Below are 20,038 nucleotides of genomic sequence, written 5' to 3'. Positions count from 1 at the left end.
TTCTGGATCCGGTCGGGTGACGGAGATCTCAGCCGCTGCAGCCCGGCGCGCGCGCTGAGAGATGAGTCCAACGCTCATAGAGAATGACGGAGCGCTGGACTCTCCTGTCATTCTCTATGAGCGTTGGACTCATCTCTCAGCGCGCGCGCCGGGCTGCAGCGGCTGAGATCTCCGTCACCCGACCGGATCCAGAAGCGGGACCCGGCGGGATCAGGTGAGTATAGGGGGCTCTAACGGGGGGTCGGGAGCCTGTCACCCCGGCACGGGGGGTGACAGGTTCCCTTTAAAGTGAAAGCAGCCATTTATATGATCTGTGCCGAGACCCGCACCGCGAAAAAATAGTACATGTGGTGGCATGGATCAACCCCCCCCCCCCCCCCCCGACTGCAGAGATGACAGGAGAGCATGATGTGCGCTCCTGTCATCGCATTTACTACTCACATATTCCCCCGTACTGACCAGCTTTATGTTCACCATAAGTAGCCTGAAGTACGCTGCTTTCTTCTTCCGGCAGCATAGTCCAGGCCACTTCCAGCAAACGTGTGCAGCCAGCAGGCACGGGGGAATAGGTGAGTAGTAGATGTGATGACAGGTGCACACATCATGCTCTCCTGTCATCTTTCTGGGAAGGGTTGGGGGGGATCAGTGATGGGCGGAGGGAGGGCTCCAGCTAAGAGATTCGTGCCACAATCCTCCTCCAGATCGCGCCACGGATCATGTGAATAAGGCCTTAGGGCTAATACTTCCAGCTTGATGGAATAAGATAGGTATATCTTTATGGTTTATGGAAGAGTGTATTTATTTATTTCTATACCTATTGTAAGCAGGGCCGTATTTACCACTAGGCACCCGTGGTCCAGTGCCTAGGGCAGCACCTTGCACCTTGTTTTTTTAAGCCTTCCACCTCCCGTTTAGACTTGCCAGTAAATCTGGTGTCTTTTCGAGGGGGCGCAGGGGTGGGGAGGTATGGTGATATTGGTCAGGTATGGTATGGCTGTGTTATCCAGTCTCATATTATTCAGTCATTAGGCTGAGGTAGGATAGGTATGATTTGTCCCTTGTATACTGGTATTATCATTGGCCTGGATATGCAGTAACAGTATGGTTATCATATTTCATTGCTCAGGATACGTGCTCTATTATTTGTCCCTTGTATAGTGTTATGATTGGTGATAACAGCCTTTTTATACTGGGTTGTATTCAGTCACTGTATGATATTTAGTAACTATGTAGTGGTAATATGTGATTATTATGTTTACACAGTTTGGTTGCTTTTTGCTGTAGTTTTGGTTAAAGTATTCCAGATTTCCACAGTGTTTTTGAAGGCAGGTCAGGCTGACGCTAAAAGAAAACAGGGAGGGATCTGCCTCCTCCTCTCCCATCTCCTCCTCTTTCCCTTTCTAGTAGTGTCTCTAAACTCGGGACAGTCGCTGCAGCCATGAGGTCCCTGACTGTAAACTACTGCAAACTCCTCACCCCACTTCGACCCAGTGCAGGTAAGGGACACTGTGTGCGGCAGTATAGGAAGTTCTGTGTGCAGAGAAAATGCATCTGGAGCAGAGACTTTAAGTGAGACGCTATCTGAGAGCTCTGCAAAGTGTGTGCCAGCATGAGAGAGATTCACTGTTGGATTCACTGGCTATTTGCAGGGCCCTTTCTAGGTAGTTTTGACTATAAGGCAGATCTTGCTAAAAGTTCTTGCTATGAAGAAGCAGTGTGTGTATTATGGCATAGAGTAGTGTTGTCCATTTTCAACTTGAGGCAAAAATTAAAAAGACATTCAGTAACGAGCAGGTGACGTCTTCTTTGATCTGAGGCGTCACTTTTCTTTTCCTCTCCTTCTGGTCAAGACCACCATGATGATTTCTTGCAGCTACAATTCATCTCTTTTGAACCTGTCACACAAACATCTTAGACTCCGCCGTTTTACAACTTACACTTTTTTGTGTCATGTGCAGTAAAGTCAGTAGGTATTTGGATTGCCCCCTGTATGTAGAATCCCCTGCTGTACCCCCATATAGTAATAATGTCCAGTGTTGTGCCCCACAGTAATAATACCTCCTCCTGTGCCCTCCATATAGTAATTATGCGCCTTCTGTACCTCCATATAGTAATGTCTCACTGCTGTTCCTCCTTATAGTAATAATGCCCCCTGCTGTACCCTCCATATAGTAATAATGTCCTCTGCTGTACCCTCATATAGTTATAAATAATGCCTCCTGTTGTCCCCCCACATAGTAACAATGCCTTCTGCTGTGCCCTCCATATAGTAAAAATACTCCCTGCTGTGACGCTGCAGTACTGCAATGAAACTTCAGCATGTGTGAACATAGCCCTAATTTCACTGCAGAGTTTTGCACAGTGAAGGTGCAGCACCTGCTTCTGGCTGGTCAGAGATGATGAATCACTCAGGAGACTGGGGTATCCAGCCAAGCCTCCTGTGACATCATGCCCTGCCCCCTGTCTGCATCATCAGCCTGCGCTCAGCAAACACACACAATGTGAGACAGAAGCATGGAATATTTGTCTCCTAAGGTGGGAGAGCAGTGGGAGCAGGAGACAATGTGGATTGGCAGTTATCTTCACTTCCTGGATGTCAATCAGCTACCAGTGTGGCAGAACGGCAGAGATATGGTAATACAATATATAAACACATCCATATAACTTTTAATGTACTTAAATAGAAGTTTTCCTTATCTGGAGTTCCCCTTTAACATGACCCTAGACATCTCCACAATAAAATACCAAGAAGATTTAGCAGAGCTAACTATGAATGTTATACACTGCTATACACTATAATGTTAGAGGGTAACCAGCAGCCGGGTCTACATATAGGGGGGCAGAGGTCACGGTTGCACCTAGCCCTGTGGTCTATGCCGGGTTCTCTGCTACAAGAAGATGCCATTGTTATAAGCGGCAGATAGGAGGTGGGGGACCTGTACATAGATATTGATTGTACCTAATAGTGTCTTGCAGATGTTTGTCAGGCAATGAGCCCAAAATGCCCCCCTGTGACTTTGTGCCAGACAAATATGAGGTAAGTGTCCTACTGAGCTTATAGCTCATATAGATGAGGGGAGGATCTCTCTGATCAGCACTCATTTACTGAGACTTTTGGATCGTTCATGTAGCCCGGTAAATTTATCATTGTTGGCTGCACCACACTTTGAGTGAACAAATGATAAAGTCAGAATTATATCTTTCCGATAATTCGTTTTTCAGGAGTCCATCATGACAGCACCACTTGGAGATTGATCCCATTAGTCCTAATAGGAACAGGAAGCACAGAGATGTTAAAATAGGCCCCTCCCAGGACAAGCCTCGGTGTTTTATAAATTACTATTAACATAGCAAACAACACAAATAATAAATGGGTGCTGTCATGATGGACTCCTGAAAAACGAATCATCGGTAAGATATAATGCTAACTTTTCATTACGTCCAGTCATGACAGCACCACCTGAAGATATACCAGATTACCTTAGAGAGGGACCACAGCCTGCAGCACTTTCCGTCTGAATGCCAAGTCCTGAGACAAGGCTACATTAAGCTTGTAGTGTCAAAAGAAGGTGTGTGGTATTCCCACGTTGCCGCTCAACATATCTGCTCCAATGTGGCTGATTCTCAGCCCAGGAGACGAAAACTGCTCTCGTAGAATGAGCTTTCAAATTTTCCGGCACTTCTTTGTCTGCCAGCTTGTAAGCTTCGAAAATAGTAGACTTCTTTCATCTGGCAATGGATGCCTTGGAGGCCTTACCTTTATTAGGTCCTCGAAACTGTAAGAGTAGGTTTTGAGTCCTTTCTCCATTCTTTAGAAGCCTGCAGGTATGCAATTACAGATCTACGCAGATCCAACGTATGAAAAGTCATCTCTTTCGCATTCTTTGGTGGGTCACAAAAGGATGGTAGAATTATGTCTTGTGATCTATGAAAATTAGAGACAACTTTGGGAAGAAAAGATGGATCAAGCTTTATGATGATTCTATCTTCTAGAATGATCAGGAAAGGTTCTTAAGAGGATAGTGCTTGGATTTCACAAACTCTTCTAGCCAATGTAATTATAGTGCTTAAAAAGCACTATATTGTAATCCGTATTCTTCTTCCGTTAGTGAAAAAAAATCTCCTCACTTTTTTGTTTTTCTTGGTGGCGAACGGGTCCACTTCTGGAGACCCCCATTTTAAAATCAGGATCTGGAAGACTTCCGGATTAAGGCTTCATTCTCCAGGATGTATCTTTTGTCGACTTAGAAAGTGGGCTACAGAGTTTAGGGAGCCTTTGAGGTGAACTGCGGTCAGTGACGCCAGGTGAAGTTCTTCCCAGACAAATTTTTTTTTGGCCAGAAACTGAAGTGGTTTGTGTCGGGTGCTGCCTTGTTGATTTATGAAGGCTACTGTCATGGCATTGTCTGGGTAAACCTCCACATGCTGGTGATGAAGATGGTTTTTTGCTGCTTTTAGAGCTTTGTACACCGCCTTTAGCTCTCAAAAGTTGGAGGGGTTCTGACGAGTCCCTTTCCTGCACTCTCCCTGAAACAGAAGGTCTTTGATGTGGGCTCCCCAGCCCCACCTGCTTGCATCTGTAGTTAGGCACACATCTGATGAGGGAACCAAAGCCGACCTTTGTTTAGATTTGATTCCTGACACCATTATTTTAGGGATATTTTTATCTGAGGTATTTCTGACATCTTCCTGTCCAATGATAGTGGAGTCTGGTTCCAAACCCTCAGGATCTGCGACTGAAGGGCTCAAGAGTGACTTTGACACCATGGGACGGCCTGGATGCAAGATGTCATGGAGCCTAAAAGAGACATTGCTTTTCGAATGGTTTACTGACCTTTTCTTTGCAAACGTCTTGAACTTTCCCAAGAGAGAGGAGATCTTTGCTGGAGGAAGGAAGGTCATCTGACGTTCTGTGTCCAGTATCATCCCTAGAAACTTCTTTGGCCACGTTGACAATCCCACCTAGGTTTTGGAGCCAAGAAACAGTCAGATTGATGTCTTTTTCTAACTGACCCTGTGTTTGGGATACTTACAATAGATCGTCCAGATAAGGGACGATTTTTACTCCTTTTAACCTCAGATGCGCCATAACCTCCACCTGATTTTTGTGAATATCTGAGGAGCTGTTGCTATCCCGAAGTGTAGAGCTTTAAACTGAAAATGAAGCATTTGAAGATTGTGAAGGGAATTGCACAAAGTTTAGTTTTTGACAAGTTATCCCTCTGCCAACTTTTCAGCCACAGAGCTCTTCTAGTAGTATTAGATAGAGCCACAGCCTTTACTGCAAAACGGAATGACTCAGACGAGACGTCCACCAGAAAGACAGTAGCCAGTTTTAGCATAGGAACTGAAGAAAGTAAATCCTCTCTAGAGGTTTTATCTTCAATGCGCTTTTCTAGTTCTTCTAGCCAAACAAAAAGGGACCTGGCCATACTTGTGGCAGCTATTTTGGGGTTTATGGCTGCCGCAGAGGCATCCCAAGACCTGCAAAGAAGGCCATCCATCTCACGATCAATAGAATCTTTAAGTTGGGAACCATCCTCAAAGGGTAAAGAATTTTTTTAACAACTTTGGCAACTTGAACATCTATTTTTGGGGACTGAGGACTAGCGGCATGAGAGCACCGCACCACCGCAGCGTGAACTCCTGGAGTGTGGCAGCGGGGACTACAGGGACCAGAAGGCATAGGCGAACCTCGCAATCTGGTGCAGGGGTGGGAGCGAAGGGACCCGAGGGACTGATCCAGCAGTCTGCCAGCCCCCTGGACCAGGAGAGTAACAACTCATTGCTAGTCCTGATAGGAACAGGAAAACACTGAGGCTTGTCCGGGGAGGGGCCTATTTTAACATCTCTGTGCTTCCTGTTCCTATTAGGACTAAAGGGATCAATCTCCAGGTGGTGCAGTCATGACTGAACATAATGAAAAAATAATTTTATTGGCCAAACAAAAGATGCAATTAGCCAACAAATGGGAATCTTCTCTGGGTCATCGCTGGCCCCTTTACACAGGCCTACAAATATGCTCATTCACATTTTAATCGGCCTCTAGTCCATGATATAAGCCAGGCCTCAGTTGCTGGGATGGATTGCATATGCATTTTCTGTGCTGGTAGTCTTATGGGCAAGCCCAATACTACATGGGGGAACGCACTTGTTTTGTATATAAGCACTAGTTTGGTATATACATATACTAGTGTTATATGTTTACATGTCTACTCTTCTGGGTGCCTTATATTTTATCTTTGGGTACTGTTTGCCTGGGTGTAAAGAGGGGAGCAGAAACAAATGAGTATCTGCATAGTCTGGTCTAAAGTCTGTATTAGTTTAGGGGTCTGATCTGGGGTCTGTATTAGTTTATGGGTCTGGTGTGGGGTCTGTATTAGTTTAGGAAGTCTGATTTGGGGTCTATATTTGTTTAGGGTTCTGGCTTCAGGCATGCTCTAGTTTAGAATATTTCATCTAGGGCCTGTATTAGTTTAGGGGTCTAGTCTGGGATCTGTATTAGTTTAGAGATTTGATCTGGTGTCTGCATTAGTTAAGGGATCTGGTATGGGGTCTGTATTAGTTTAGGGGTCTGATCTGGTGTCTGTATTAGTTTAGGGGTTTGATCTGGTGTCTGTATCAGTTTAGGGGTTTGGTTGGGTGTCTGTATCAGTTTAGGGGTTTGGTCGGGTGTCTGTATCAGTTTAGGGGTTTGGTCTGGGGCCAGCACTATTTTAAGGAGTCTGATCTAGGGTCAGTTTAGTTTAGGGGTCTGGTATTTGGTTTGTATTCTGGAGGGATGTTCTGGGATTTCTGTTTTATTAGGGTACCTGAATCTGGTCTAGCGTCATTATTAATTTAGAGGTCTGTATTTATCTAATGGAGTCTGTAATTATTTTAAAGCTCTGGTCTGAGGTCTTAAGGTCTTAAATGGTCTATGGGAGTCTATTTGGGGGTGATCTGATCTGGGATCTGTATTTATTTAGGAGGGTGTGATAAATGGGCTCATATGAAGTACTTGTGATTAAAATTTCCTAGGTTAGGGCTTTGTCCTATATAAATAGGTAAACATAACTATAAGGGAATGTGGCTATAATATTTGCCGTATGTAGACATTGCCATTATATCATGACCTTTGTTCCCCAGTCTCTTCCCTATGACCATGTGGTGGAGGTCCGCAAGAAGAATCTGTCAGCAGCCCTCTCAACGTATTACAGAAAACCCCTCCTGCTTCACCAAGGACACATGCAATGGTTATTCGATCATGAGGGTCGACGCTATCTTGATTTCTTTGGAGGAATTGTGACTGTTAGCGTTGGACATTGCCATCCGTATGTATCCTATAGGGTCAATTATAGGGATACTAGCTGACATCAAGCCAAATACTGTATATATTGTGTTGTGCAAGAATGTATAAATTATAAAGGGAGACCATGTATGTATAAGGTTTGTCCAAAAATGTTATCACCTGTGGCTGGGGATAACAACCTTAAGGCTCAGTGGTTGGTCCTATCATCTTTGCTGCTGGATGTCAGGATGTCAGGACTCCCCTCCCCTGAGTATCTGTATGAGAATTTGCTCCTCTCCTCTGTGGATCTGTATAATTTGCTCCCCTCCCTTGAAGGTCTGTATAAGAATTTATTCCCTCCCCTGGGGATATGTATGATCATTTTCTCCCCTCCCCTGGGGATCTGTATAATTTCTACCCCTCGCCTAAGGATCGGAATAGGAATTTGCTCCTCTTCCCAGAAGATCTGTATGGGAATTTCCTCCCTCTCCCTGAGGATATGTATGGGAATTTGCTTCCCTCCACTGGGGATCTGTATAATTTGCTCCCGTACCCTGAGTAGCTGTATGGGAATTTGCTCCCCTCCCCTGAGTAGCTGTATGGGAATTTGCTCCCCTCCCCTGAGTAGCTGTATGGTAATTTGCTCCCCTGAGTAGCTGTATGGGAATTTGCTCCCCTACCCTGAGTAGCTGTATGGGAATTTGCTGCCCTCCCCTGGGGATCTGTATGAGAATTTGCTTGGCTTCCCCAGGGATCTGTATAATTTGCTTGGCTCCCCTGGGAATCTGTATGGGAATTTGCTCCTCTCCCCAGAAGATCTGTAAAAGACCTCCCCTAACCATCTGTATGGAAATTTCTCCCCTCCCCTGAGAATCTGAATGGGAATTTCTCCCCTTCCCTGGGGATCTGTATTGGAATTTGTCCAAGAACATGGAGAGGAAAACAGGTTTTGACCCTTGCTATGGGGGATACTCTTTTCTATCTACAACATTGTATTGTATATATTCATTGTCTATGCAGGAAGGTTACAGAAGCAGCTAAGAAGCAGCTTGGGCGTCTCTGGCACACAACCAACATTTACCTCCATTCTCCACTCCATGAATACGCTGAGAAGCTGACCAGCCGGTTGCCAGGAAAACTCAAGGTATTGCACTTAGATGCAGAATGTCCCTATGTAAAGTATAAAAGGTCCAGTTTTTTTCAGCAACCAAGAGTAAGGTGTGCAAAGGAGTCAAATACCCTATAAGGTGCAAATCAGTGTGTCCACAAGGGCCAAATAACAAGAAAGACATGCACACTCTAAAAACTGTAGATACATAGACAATAATCTTTATAAAGAGTGCTACTTGGTATGTACAATAGTTAGGTAAGTGGCATCTGTCATGTTAGATAGACAGACAGACAGACAGACATACAGACAGACAGACAGACAGACAGATAGATAGATAGATAGATAGATACAGGGCCATAATTACAGCTACTGCTGTCCTAGGCACTAAACCTGAAGATGCCCCCCAATCGTCACTCACCAATTAGTATCATGATCTTCCTGTTTCTGAGCATCTTAGTGATATCTGTTCAATCTTAGGCCATGTTCACACAACCTGTTTTACATAAATCATGACCGTTGTTGCAATTTGCCGTGATTTATGCAAAACATATGTTGTATTTGAATGAATGGAATCCCGGACAGGACCATCCCGGTCAGTTTTCTATTCTATTCATCTATTCATTCATAGAACCTGTCAGTTCAAACAATGAAGCGGGCGTTCACACAATGGAGTGTGCAGCGGTGAATTCAGCAGAAATAAGGGACCGTCCGGCCGGTACTGCAGTACCGACCGGGATGATCTCCTCTGACATCAGCCTTACAGCTGATGTCTTACGCCACGTGAACTTGGTCTTACTCCGCGTTCCCACATTTACTGTATGTCACTACATGCAGCCGAAACCAAACCCTTATGTGGTAACCAATAGGCATATGGCCACTAATCCTGGTAACAGCACATGACTATTGGGGAAGAAATGGGAGCCTGGTTTCAGCCACACGCATTTCTCTACATGTAGAAACATTGTCTGAATCACGTTTTTCATGTTTTTTAACGGCTTAAAATATAAACAAATTTCCACATTGAATCAATGATTGGAGCCGTCTGTGGATTGTCTGAGGGAATTCTCACCACAGGATTGGTAGGTAATAGCTCCAGGCGTCACATTTAACACCGCCACACCAGACTTGACCAATACTGTTATACCAGACCAACACCGCCATACCATACCTGACCAATACCGCCATACTGTGACTGAATAACACAGTCATATCAGGCCTGACCAATACCGCCATACTGTGACTGAATAACACCGTCATACCAGACATGACCAATACCGACATACTGTAACTGCATAACACCGCCATACCACACCTGACCAATACCATCATACTGTGACTGGATAACACCGCCACACCAGACCTGAACAACACCGCCATACTGTGACTGGATAACACTGCCACACCAGACCTGACCAATACTATCATACTGTGACTGGATAACACCACCACACCAGACCTGACCAATACCGCCATACTGTGACTGGATAACACCGCCACACCAGACCTGAGCAACACTGCCATACTGTGACTGGATAACACCGCCACCCCAGACCTGACCAATACTATCATACTGTGACTGGATAACACCGCCACACCAGACCTGAACAACACTGCCATACTGTGACTGGATAACACCACCATACCACACCAGACCTATACCACCATACGGTGACTGGGTAACACCGCCATAGCAGATCTGAACAATACCACCATATACAACCTCCCCTTTAAAAAGACACCCGATTTACTGGCAAGTCTGAATAGGAGGTGGGAGACTAAAAAAATTAAAACAAAAAAAAAAATTGTTTCCTTCCCCCTGCTCCCTGGTGCTGCCTTCCTGCAAGGTGCTGCCGTAGGCACCGGACCATGGTGCATACAATTCGCTATTTATACAGCTAGTCTCCTGTGAGATAACTATATATACTCGTGAAATAATAGTAAACACAGTGTTCATATTAAAATACATAATCATTAATTCATAAACGGATGAGGAGTAACAGGAATCACTCAGCTGATAACAATATGTGCAATTCATTAATAGTATACAGTAGAGTAGACTATGCTAGTGTGTCTGCACATGCCCATGTCAAGGAGGCTTTAAGATGGTGCTAGTGATGTCGGTCAGTATCACTCACAATGCGTAAGGTGTTAACCCTATGTGGATCAAATATGGGGCAAGTGCTGCAGTAAATTCACTAGTCGGATGACCGATGGACACTGTCAGGTAGACACTGTCACTCAGGTATAATCTGTGAGGCTGGTGCCAGCACAGTCGATCTTGATTAGAAGTCCCAAAGTCCATGAAGTTAAAAAAAATCTGCAGCACTCCATGGAATTGCAAAGAAGGTGTACACCTTCCTTGCAATTCCATGGAGTGCTGCAGATTTTTTTAACTTTATGAATAGATAGATAGATATAACGTTTCTTGAAATGTTATTTCAGGTCCTCTATTTGACCAACAGCGGATCAGAGGCGAATGACCTTGCATTGTATATGGCAAGAATTCACACAGGAAATTATGATGTCATCAGTTTGAGGTAAGACAGAGACCTAACAGTACATATTTCTAAAAATATACTATACAGCTCCTACTCGCACATATTGCATATTCCAATATACAATGGAAGAATGAAAAGCCCACCTCTATATCCTGCACAGTGTCTCCTACAGAAGGCCTTTAGCTCTACAGATAGCACATAACATCATTCATCACCCATCCCCACACTCTTTCATACATGCTTCCTATGCATTGGCTTAGTGCAACAGGAGTGACCGATAACCGCACAGAATAAGCAGGGATGGCTACAAACAGATGAACAGTGCTGTGGTAAGTGGAAGGGGCCAGTGTACAGAGGGGTCAGGAGTCAGCCCCCGCCCAATCAGATATCCTGAAAACAACCGGTAATAACTACAATGTAGAGTATGTGTTTCCATGCTGTGTCCCAATATGTCTGATCAAGGAACCATATCTGTCTTATCATTCTACAGGAGTGGTTACCATGGCTCCAGTCCATATACCCTGGGGGTGACCGCTTTCTCCGCCTATAAACCTGGTGTGGCCAATAGTTTTGGGTGTCATACGGTAAAGAGATCTCCCTTCTCAGTTCACATTTCACATTTTTATAGTCCATATACTCGACACTGTTGTTTTACACACCTTTCCTCCATGTGATTCCTAACATATCTGTATATCACCTGATTTACCAAATATTCCCTCCATGTGATTCCTAACATATCTGTATATCACCTGATTTACCAAATATTCCCTCTGTCATGTATTTACCTGGTTGCTCTGCAGTGCTGCAGAGGCAGAGGCAGGCTGACATTCCCATACACGCCCAGCCGGCTGATGCTGCAGATAAGCAGCCTATCAGAGGTAGGGGGCAGGAGCGAAGCTGTGCAGGAGCACAGAGCCAATCGCGAGCTGCCAGGCGCTTCATGCAAATCATGGGCGGTGTATTTAAACATGCAGCTGAGGTTCAATAGCTGCCAGTGATAGTTTTGCCTTGTTTTACTACATCAGCATTACTCTGTGTTCTGACTCCCTGTATTCCTGACCTCTGCATTTGTTACCTGACTTTGGCTTGTTATCTGATTTTGTACCTCGCTCCTGACAGTGTTTCTGACCTTGGCCTGTTTATACGGTATTCCCTTTGTATTGTGATTTTGTACTGTTTTGCTATCTTGGATTTGACCTCTGGCTTGTTTTCTGACTGTGATTTTGGTTCTGATTTGTGGTTTATACGTACCTGGCTGGTTTGACTCGGGCTGCTGACTTTTCTCCTTGTCTGGCCCTGCACTTAGTAGCGTAGGGACTGCCGTCCAGTTGGGGTCTGCCACCTAGGGCAGTACGTCCAAGTAGGTAGAGACAGTGGGCTGGGTTCAGTTAGGGCTCACTGTTCCCCTATGGACGTGACACCCTCCATGTGATTCCTAACATATCTGTATATCACATGATTTACCAAAAAAATTGACTTCTTACTCCAGTTAAAAACAGCATTCTAAATTCTGGGCCACTAGGTGTCTCCCTTCTCGGTAATATGTTGCCTAATGCCTGTTGTTAGGCTCAGTCTATCTGTAGTAAAACAAAAAACAAATACCAAGACAGAACACAGGAAGTGGGGGCAGGGCTTAGCTACTATGTCCAGGAGAGAAAGGCAGCCAATATAGAAGGCATTACAGTTCACAGAGCAACAGTGTAGTTTCCCTTAATATTGGAAATCTCTAGGGGGCGAAGTTTAGAAATCTAAAACAAAGTTCAAATCATATCACATAACAAGTCTTAGGGGTGTTCCCCTTTAAGTGCAATGTACTGCAGTGATAAGGACAGCAGAGATCAATACCTAGTAGTATATAATTACCACCCTGGGGCAAGAGGGAAGTGATTACGCACAGTCATAGTATAAATTATAATAAATGTCTGGTATAGTACTCTTCTCTGTCCCTGGGGTTGTAGTCATTGATCGACTGAAAACGCTGAGGTCTCATTGTTCTTTATTGTGGCCTAAGGGTGCGCACTTCAGTGTGAATTTATATAGTTAGTATTGAACTCAGTTGAGTTGCCTTCCACCACCACCACCACCACCACCACCTCTCCCCCACCATTTTTTTTTAATATTGCATCATTTTTGTAATGTTTCCATTTTAGACAATGTGCCCGGATGTTTTTCGAGGTATATGGGGAGGAAGTCATTGCAGAGATTCCCCTGTTCAGACGACAAGGTCCTGCTCCTGTTCTGCTGGTAGGAACCGTCTTCTGGCCAGATGATAAATTATTAAAGCCTCGATCTATTAAGGTGGACATACACTTTCAAAAGCTGACCAGACAAAAGCTGTAGTATTCCTAAGGAACTCCCATGCACACTTAATTCATCCACACATTCTCCATTGGAAAAGTAATATGCTTCCTCTAATAGTGGATTATCCGCTTTATAAGCTACCAAAAAATGTCAGATCATTCTTCCTGGTGCCCTGTGATACAATACCCAGAATGCATTGCTTTTCTTAAAGCCCTCCCACCCTGCCTACTCTCCTCCCACAACACTTTTTTAAGCTCCCCCCTCAGTTGCAGAACACCTAATTTCACAGGAGACTATCACACAATCAGTGAGATTGCAGTATCTGCTGCATTCATTCCCTGCCTGCTCCTCCGCATGTGGCATTGTTCAGCATCAGGCAGCTGATGTAATCATACTTAATTCTTCCCTAAATGTGTCATGATATACATATGACATGGAGCTTAGGGATAAGATCCAGCTAGGCTCCTGATGAGGGAGGAGCCAGAGGAGTTGCAGGGCCAAAGGTTCTCCATTTCTGCTTAACATGAGAAAAACAACTGCATTAAAACGTGACCACTAGGCGTCGCTGTTCTACTGCTCATTGTGACTGCTTCTCTGTATTTGCAGGTTCCTGTGAAGCTAAAGACAGATATATTGACCAGTTAAAAGAAATTCTGAACACCAGCGCAGCCATGAGGATAGCCGCATTCATAGCTGAACCCATCATGGTAAAAATGCCACCAATATAGTCAGATTCTGTCCAGGTAAAGAATAGAGATGATCGAACAGCGCAAATTTTCAGGTTTGTTCGAACTCCAACCTTCGGCATTTGACTTCCGCTGCCTTCCTGTTCCGTGGGGAAGCTGGAGACTGCCCGAGTATCGCCTGAAAAACATGGTTATAGCCTAGGTAAAAGGCTGTATCCCTGTTTTCCAGGCAGCACTCGGGCTGTCTCCACCTTCCCCACGGAACGGGAAAGCAGCAGGAGTCAAATGCCGATGGTTTGAGTTCGAACGAACCTGAAAATTTGTGCTGGTCGGTCATCTCTAGTAAAGAGATGATGGAAAAGGATAAATGAATAGTTACCAATATAGGGATATGTACAATAGCATCTTACAGGGAGGGGGTAAATAAAAAAAATGAATGGGCACGAGGGTGCTGGGGCCCTTGTCTTCTTCAGCATACACGCAGGGACATATCATTTTTAATAAAAGTCTTCACACAATAGCGGTGAAAGTATATTGAGACTTTACTTGAAGGATAACTATGTAGAATCCAATACAGGGGCATCTGATGACAGTAAACTGTTGGCTTGATCAGAGTCCTTAGCTTTAGAGGGAGGGTTACCTTGGTTACTATAGCTTAGACTTGGTGGATAAATAGGATTTCAAAGAGACAGACCTGTTCCAGAGACTTTGCAGTTTTCCAGCCTTTATAAGGTACGTGTGAATAGGTACTGAAGAGACTTGACGCTGTCAACGCTCGCTATCATGTAGGAGGAAGACGCATGGACACACTGACTTGGAAGCCAGGAAGATGTGGACGGTGAATGGGAGACCCTCTATCACTTCACCAATCCGACAGCAGGCACTAATAAACACAGAGAATGTCCTGCTGAGAAACAGGTTAGGGGGTTGAAGATGGAGTCTGACAGGATTACTGAGGGGACGTAGGGAGGTTAGATGTGACTCTGGCAATGCCAGACTACCAACCCTTAACTGACAAGACCGCACAGTCCTTCTGGGTAGAAGGTGGGCGGAGCTAGCTTTCCCCAGGCCAATCACTAGAGTGTGACAGGTTGCAGGGGAGGAGCACTGATCAAGCTTAACACTTGTCTCATTATAGATTAATATATAACAACATATTGAATAAATATATGACAGAAAACACTATCTCCATAAGAGAGTTAGGAAAAAGCAGCAAATACTTAGGCCCCAATACAGACTGTCTAGGGTTGCCAATAGCAACAATACATCTCCAGACACCTGACAATAAATACCTTTCTGGGCCATTACACCTCTCTTGCAGCATTTTCCTTCTCTTCCAGGGTGTGGGAGGAACTGTTCAATATCCTAAAGGATTTTTAAAGGACGCATACGAGGTTGTACGAGAGAAAGGTGGGCTGTGCATCGCGGATGAGGTGAGACTCACTTTATCTTAGTTATGACTTTTCCAGCCTCGCCCCTGCTCAATGGTGGGTTACTGGTCTGCACTAGATAATCCTTATGACCTCTCATTGAGCCGGTGCTGGGTCCTAAAGTATTTTTATGTATATTTACTGTTTTTAGCATGAATTTTGTGTTTGTTTATTGACTGATTTATAAGGATGAGTAGAGACGAGCAAAATTACAGTAGGATCCAGTCAGCGTAAACATGAATGTTTGGCATTTGAATCTTGCTGCATGGAAAACATGGATGCAGCCATAGGTCTCCTACGCTTATTCAAATGCAGAGCGTTCGGGCATTCGAGCGTTCCATACACTAATAACAAACTGTTTACCTTCTGACTTGGATTTAGGTCCAGACTGGTTTCGGAAGAACTGGAAGCCATTATTGGGGATTTCAGACACATGATGTCATGCCTGATATAGTGACAATGGCAAAGGGGATTGGAAATGGATTTCCAATGGCCGCTGTTGTGACAACAGAAGGTATGTGATAGTCTTGTGACTATGACTTTATGGTGAAAACCATTATGGCTGCTAATATAGATCTTTTCCTATCTGGTAAAAAACAATGTATGGTGCCTGTGCTTTCCACTTACATACATACTTACATACTACCACCATATAGCACCCTTATAATAAAAAATCTTTAAAGAAGCCACTAGAATTAGAATCCTAATTGATGCCCCAATACAACATTCAGTATTACTGGATGGTCTCTCTATAGTTCTGGGATTCCTGGATTCAGGGCCCATTGCCCATGCTCATGTTATCTATATTATACCCCCCAAATTTTCAGACATTTATGAGCCCAGTACGAGCAGGTCATGATGCCAACAAAACCTTCCAGAAAAGCCTACTATGAGACACAATTGTATAAACGAGACCCTTTTCATAGGCCTATAACCCACATTGTTCTCATTTATTTCAGAGATTGCCACATCCTTTGCTCGCGCCCTGCATTTCAACACCTTTGGCGGTAATCCTGTGGCGTGTGCGGTTGGCTCAGCAGTTCTAGATGTAAGTTTATAGTCTATACTTATTGCTACACACTATCAACTTTTCATTAATCTCTTAACGGCCGTCGATTTACAGCAGCACAGTGGTCGTTGTCTATGGAGTGGGCTTTGAGGCTCTGCATGCTCTATAGGTGGCGGGTGCTGGCTATACCTTACAGCCAACACCTGCCTGCAATAACCAGGAATAGACTTCAGTCTAATTTCTCTACACCCCCCAAACAGTGGTCTTCTGCCGTTATTACTGGAGATGGTCGAACATTGGGAATTTGCAGGTTCGATCGAACTCGAACCTTCAGCATTTGATTCCCGATGCCTTCCCGTTATGTGGGGAAGGTGGCGACGGCCCTAGTACTGCCTGGAAAACAGGGATACAGCCTAGGTAAAGGGAAGGCATCTCTAGTTATTACATCACATGGTGTTATGTAGACCTCATGTCACTATGTATAAACGTGATTTGGGATTGAAGGTGATCAGCATGGAAACGATTCTGTACAGTTAGAAAGTAGTCACTGAGACAGGAAGACAAATGGTTTCTAGGCAACCTGAAGTATCACAATCTATGCATTACAGGGGTATCTACTCCACATGGGAAATCATAGCTTTAGTAGGATTGAGCTAAGCCCTTAATCTCTTCTCTACAAAGGAACAGCCATTGGGCACAGGTATATGTCTATTTGACTACAGTGGTTTTTGATGGTTCTGCTTCCCTCTCTAGGTGATTGAAGAGGAAGGTCTACAAGACAACTGTAACACAATAGGAACCTATTTGATGCTGGAACTTTCCAAGCTTCGGGATAAGTTTGAAGTTGTTGGAGATGTTCGAGGGAAAGGGTTAATGATCGGGGTGGAGCTGGTAACAGACAAGGTAGGAACTGTGATGTACAGCCTCTCTTTTCACTGAGCCTGCTTGTTAAAGAGTGTTTTGTAGAGATGAGCGAACCTGGAGCATGCTCGAGTCCATCCGAACCCGAACTTTATGCATTTGATTAGCTGTGGCTGCTGAAGTTGGATAAAGCGCTAAGGCTATGTGGAAATCATGGATATAGTCATTGGCTGTATCCATGTTTTCCAGACAACCTTAGAGCTTTATCCAAGTTCAGCAGCCCCCGCTAATCAAATACCGAACGTTCGGGTTCGGATGGACTCGAACCCACTTCGCTCATCTCTAGTGTTTTGGCTCCTTTCACCTCTCTAGTTATAAGAGTGCAATTTACAGTTATAGGGGCCATACCCTTTAAATGGGTCCATCATCAATAAGTTGATCATAAGATCTCCTACTGCTGAGATCCCAAATGATCAGCTTTAGGCTATGTTCACACACAGTATTTTTGCTCAGTATTGTGGTCCTCATATTGCAACCAAAACCAGGAGTGGATTGAGAACACAGAAAGGCTCTGTTCACACACTGGTGAAATTGAGTGGATGGCCGCCATATAACAGTAAATAACGGCCATTATTTCAATATAACAGCCGTTGTTTTAAAATAACAGCAAATATTTGCCATTAAATGGCGGCCATCCACTCAATTTCAACATTGTGTGAACAGATCCTTTCTGTGTTTTTAATCCACTCCTGGTTTTGGTTGCAATATGAGGACCACAATACTGACTGAAATATACGTAGTGTGAACCCAGCCTTAATCTGTGAAGGAACTAGTGTTGAATTTCCCTGCAGCACCGCCACAGGTCAAATGATGCATTACATGGTTTACATTGAAATGGGTAGATTGTAGACTAGAGATGAGCGAACCAGGTTTTGGTTCGAGCCCGTTCCGAACCCAAACATTTGGTATTTGATTTGCTGGGGCTACTGAAGTTGGATAAAGCTCTAAGGTTGTCTGGAAAACATGGATACAGCCAATGACTATATCCATGTTTTCCACATAGCCTTAGGGCTTTATCCAACTTCAGCAGCCACTGCTAATCAAATGCCGAAAGTTCGGATTCGGATGGACTTGAGCATGCTCGAGGTTCGCTCATCTCTATTGTAGACCAAATGCATGGGTCCTGCAAAGAGTCTATGAGACCCTCTAATGTTCCCCAATAATATAGCTGAAATGTATTTTTACATCTCCAGGAATCCCGGAAACCGCTCCCTGCACAAGAGCTGAATGTTATATGGGAGAACTGCAAAGACATGGGGGTGCTATTAGGAAAAGGAGGACTTTACAATAATGTAAGTTTACTATCTCAACTGTTCCTAATTTAGAATAGTCTTGAAGGCATAACCCCATATCAACAGGTCCGATTGCTGGGGTCCCCCACAATCTGGAGACCCTTCCAATTAGAATGGAGCAGTGAGTTGCTGATGCTCACTGCTACTCTACTGCAGTACGCTGCATACATTATAAACTCCAACTTAAAGTGTAACTGTCACTTCAGGGTCATTTTTTTAAAAACATTAAATATCAACAGTTCATGCGATTTTAAGAAACTCTGTAATAGGTTTTAGAAACCAAAAGAGTTTCCTTCTGGACTGAAAAAGCAATCTCCCAGCCTCCCCCCTCACTTCAGAAGAAGCAGGATTTCTGTCTCCATTATGTGGCTATGAAGAGGGGAGGGGCTGTTAGGAGTGACTGAGCACATAGCAGTCCTGCACAGCACAACACCCTGCAATCTTCTCTCAGTAAGTTCATAGATAAGCACTGACCTTTCTGATACCTGAATCCTGCGGTTTAGGTGCCCAGAGAGTCTACAAACAGCTGACCTTCATGTCACCTCTTCCTGCTCCCTCATCTCCCTCAGCCCCTCCCCCTTCATAGGCTTACAATGGAGAGAGCAGAGCCTGTCTTCACTGGCTTCTCTGTAATGAAGACGTGTTTGCCTGATAATGCACAGATAAGAAGTCAGGAGGGGGAGGCTGGGAGATTGCTTCTTGAGTACAGAAGGAGGTTTTTTTTTGGCTGATAAAACCTATTACAGAGTTTCTTAAAATCGCTTAAACTACTGATTTCTGCAATAAAAAAAAATATGACAGTTACACTTTAAGTTTTATTTTCAATCACAGAAAAACGTTTGTAGACATAAAATATATTTTTTTATAGCAGTAAGTCCTGAGGATATCACTTGGCGACGAAACATGTGAAAGTGGCTTTAGTTTGCTTTACAGCAGCCACATGGACCTCAGTCATTGACATTTATGGGAGAAGTGTTGTGGGGCATGCTCTACCACCTGAGCATCAATGGGGAGAGGTCATGTGTTGTTCCCATTACCTTTTGGTGAAAATGATGATTTCCTTAAACTCTCTTGACAGATATTCCGTATTAAACCTCCAATGTGCATCAGGAAGGAGGATGCAGATTACGCTGTAGCTGTGTTAGAGGCGGCATTAAACAAATACATGGACGCAAAGGCCAGATGAAACAGAAGTCAACAACTCTGAGACTGTATAACAAAATAGCAAAGATTGTCATCGCCTAAATTGACACATTCATCTCGAGGGAAAGAGAATCATCTGCCATGTTAGATAATTTTTTTTGTAATTGTATAAAATATCATTAAATATTGTAATAATTCTTTTTTGTCTGTCCATGGAGAGAAACATAATGCCTACCAAGTAGCCTAAAGTAAGGCAACCCCCGCGACTCCACTAATTCACTTGTGGACTTTTCAAGGCCAGACGCACGCTGGAGGTGGGTACCGGCTAGAATTCCATTATTCAGCCTAGGTAATAGGCTGTATCCCGGAATTCCAGG

General features: G+C 44.1%; 1 protein-coding gene across 2 annotated transcripts; it reads left to right on the top strand.

The window, feature by feature from the left end:
- The first annotated feature begins 1,410 nt into the window (after window positions 1–1,410).
- Window positions 1,411–19,858, top strand: AGXT2 (alanine--glyoxylate aminotransferase 2). Of its 2 annotated transcripts, XM_069963058.1 has the most exons (14): window positions 1,412–1,496; window positions 2,967–3,037; window positions 7,129–7,313; window positions 8,291–8,414; window positions 10,824–10,918; window positions 11,370–11,463; window positions 13,030–13,123; window positions 13,787–13,887; window positions 15,207–15,299; window positions 15,678–15,810; window positions 16,256–16,344; window positions 17,059–17,208; window positions 18,420–18,518; window positions 19,597–19,858. In XM_069963058.1, the coding sequence occupies exons 1-14, from the start codon at window positions 1,439–1,441 to the stop codon at window positions 19,702–19,704; spliced, it is 1,494 nt and encodes a 497-aa protein (XP_069819159.1). In that variant the 5' UTR covers window positions 1,412–1,438; the 3' UTR covers window positions 19,705–19,858. The 2 variants fall into 2 exon arrangements, with proteins under 2 accessions (XP_069819160.1, XP_069819159.1); XM_069963059.1 differs by lacking the exon at window positions 2,967–3,037 and having other exon boundaries at window positions 1,411–1,496.
- Window positions 19,859–20,038: the final 180 nt, after the last annotated feature.

The sequence above is a fragment of the Dendropsophus ebraccatus genome, chromosome 3 (genome assembly GCF_027789765.1).
Source record: "Dendropsophus ebraccatus isolate aDenEbr1 chromosome 3, aDenEbr1.pat, whole genome shotgun sequence".
In the NCBI taxonomy this organism is placed as follows: Eukaryota; Metazoa; Chordata; class Amphibia; order Anura; family Hylidae; genus Dendropsophus; species Dendropsophus ebraccatus.
This window is presented reverse-complemented; position numbering and strand designations above follow the sequence as displayed.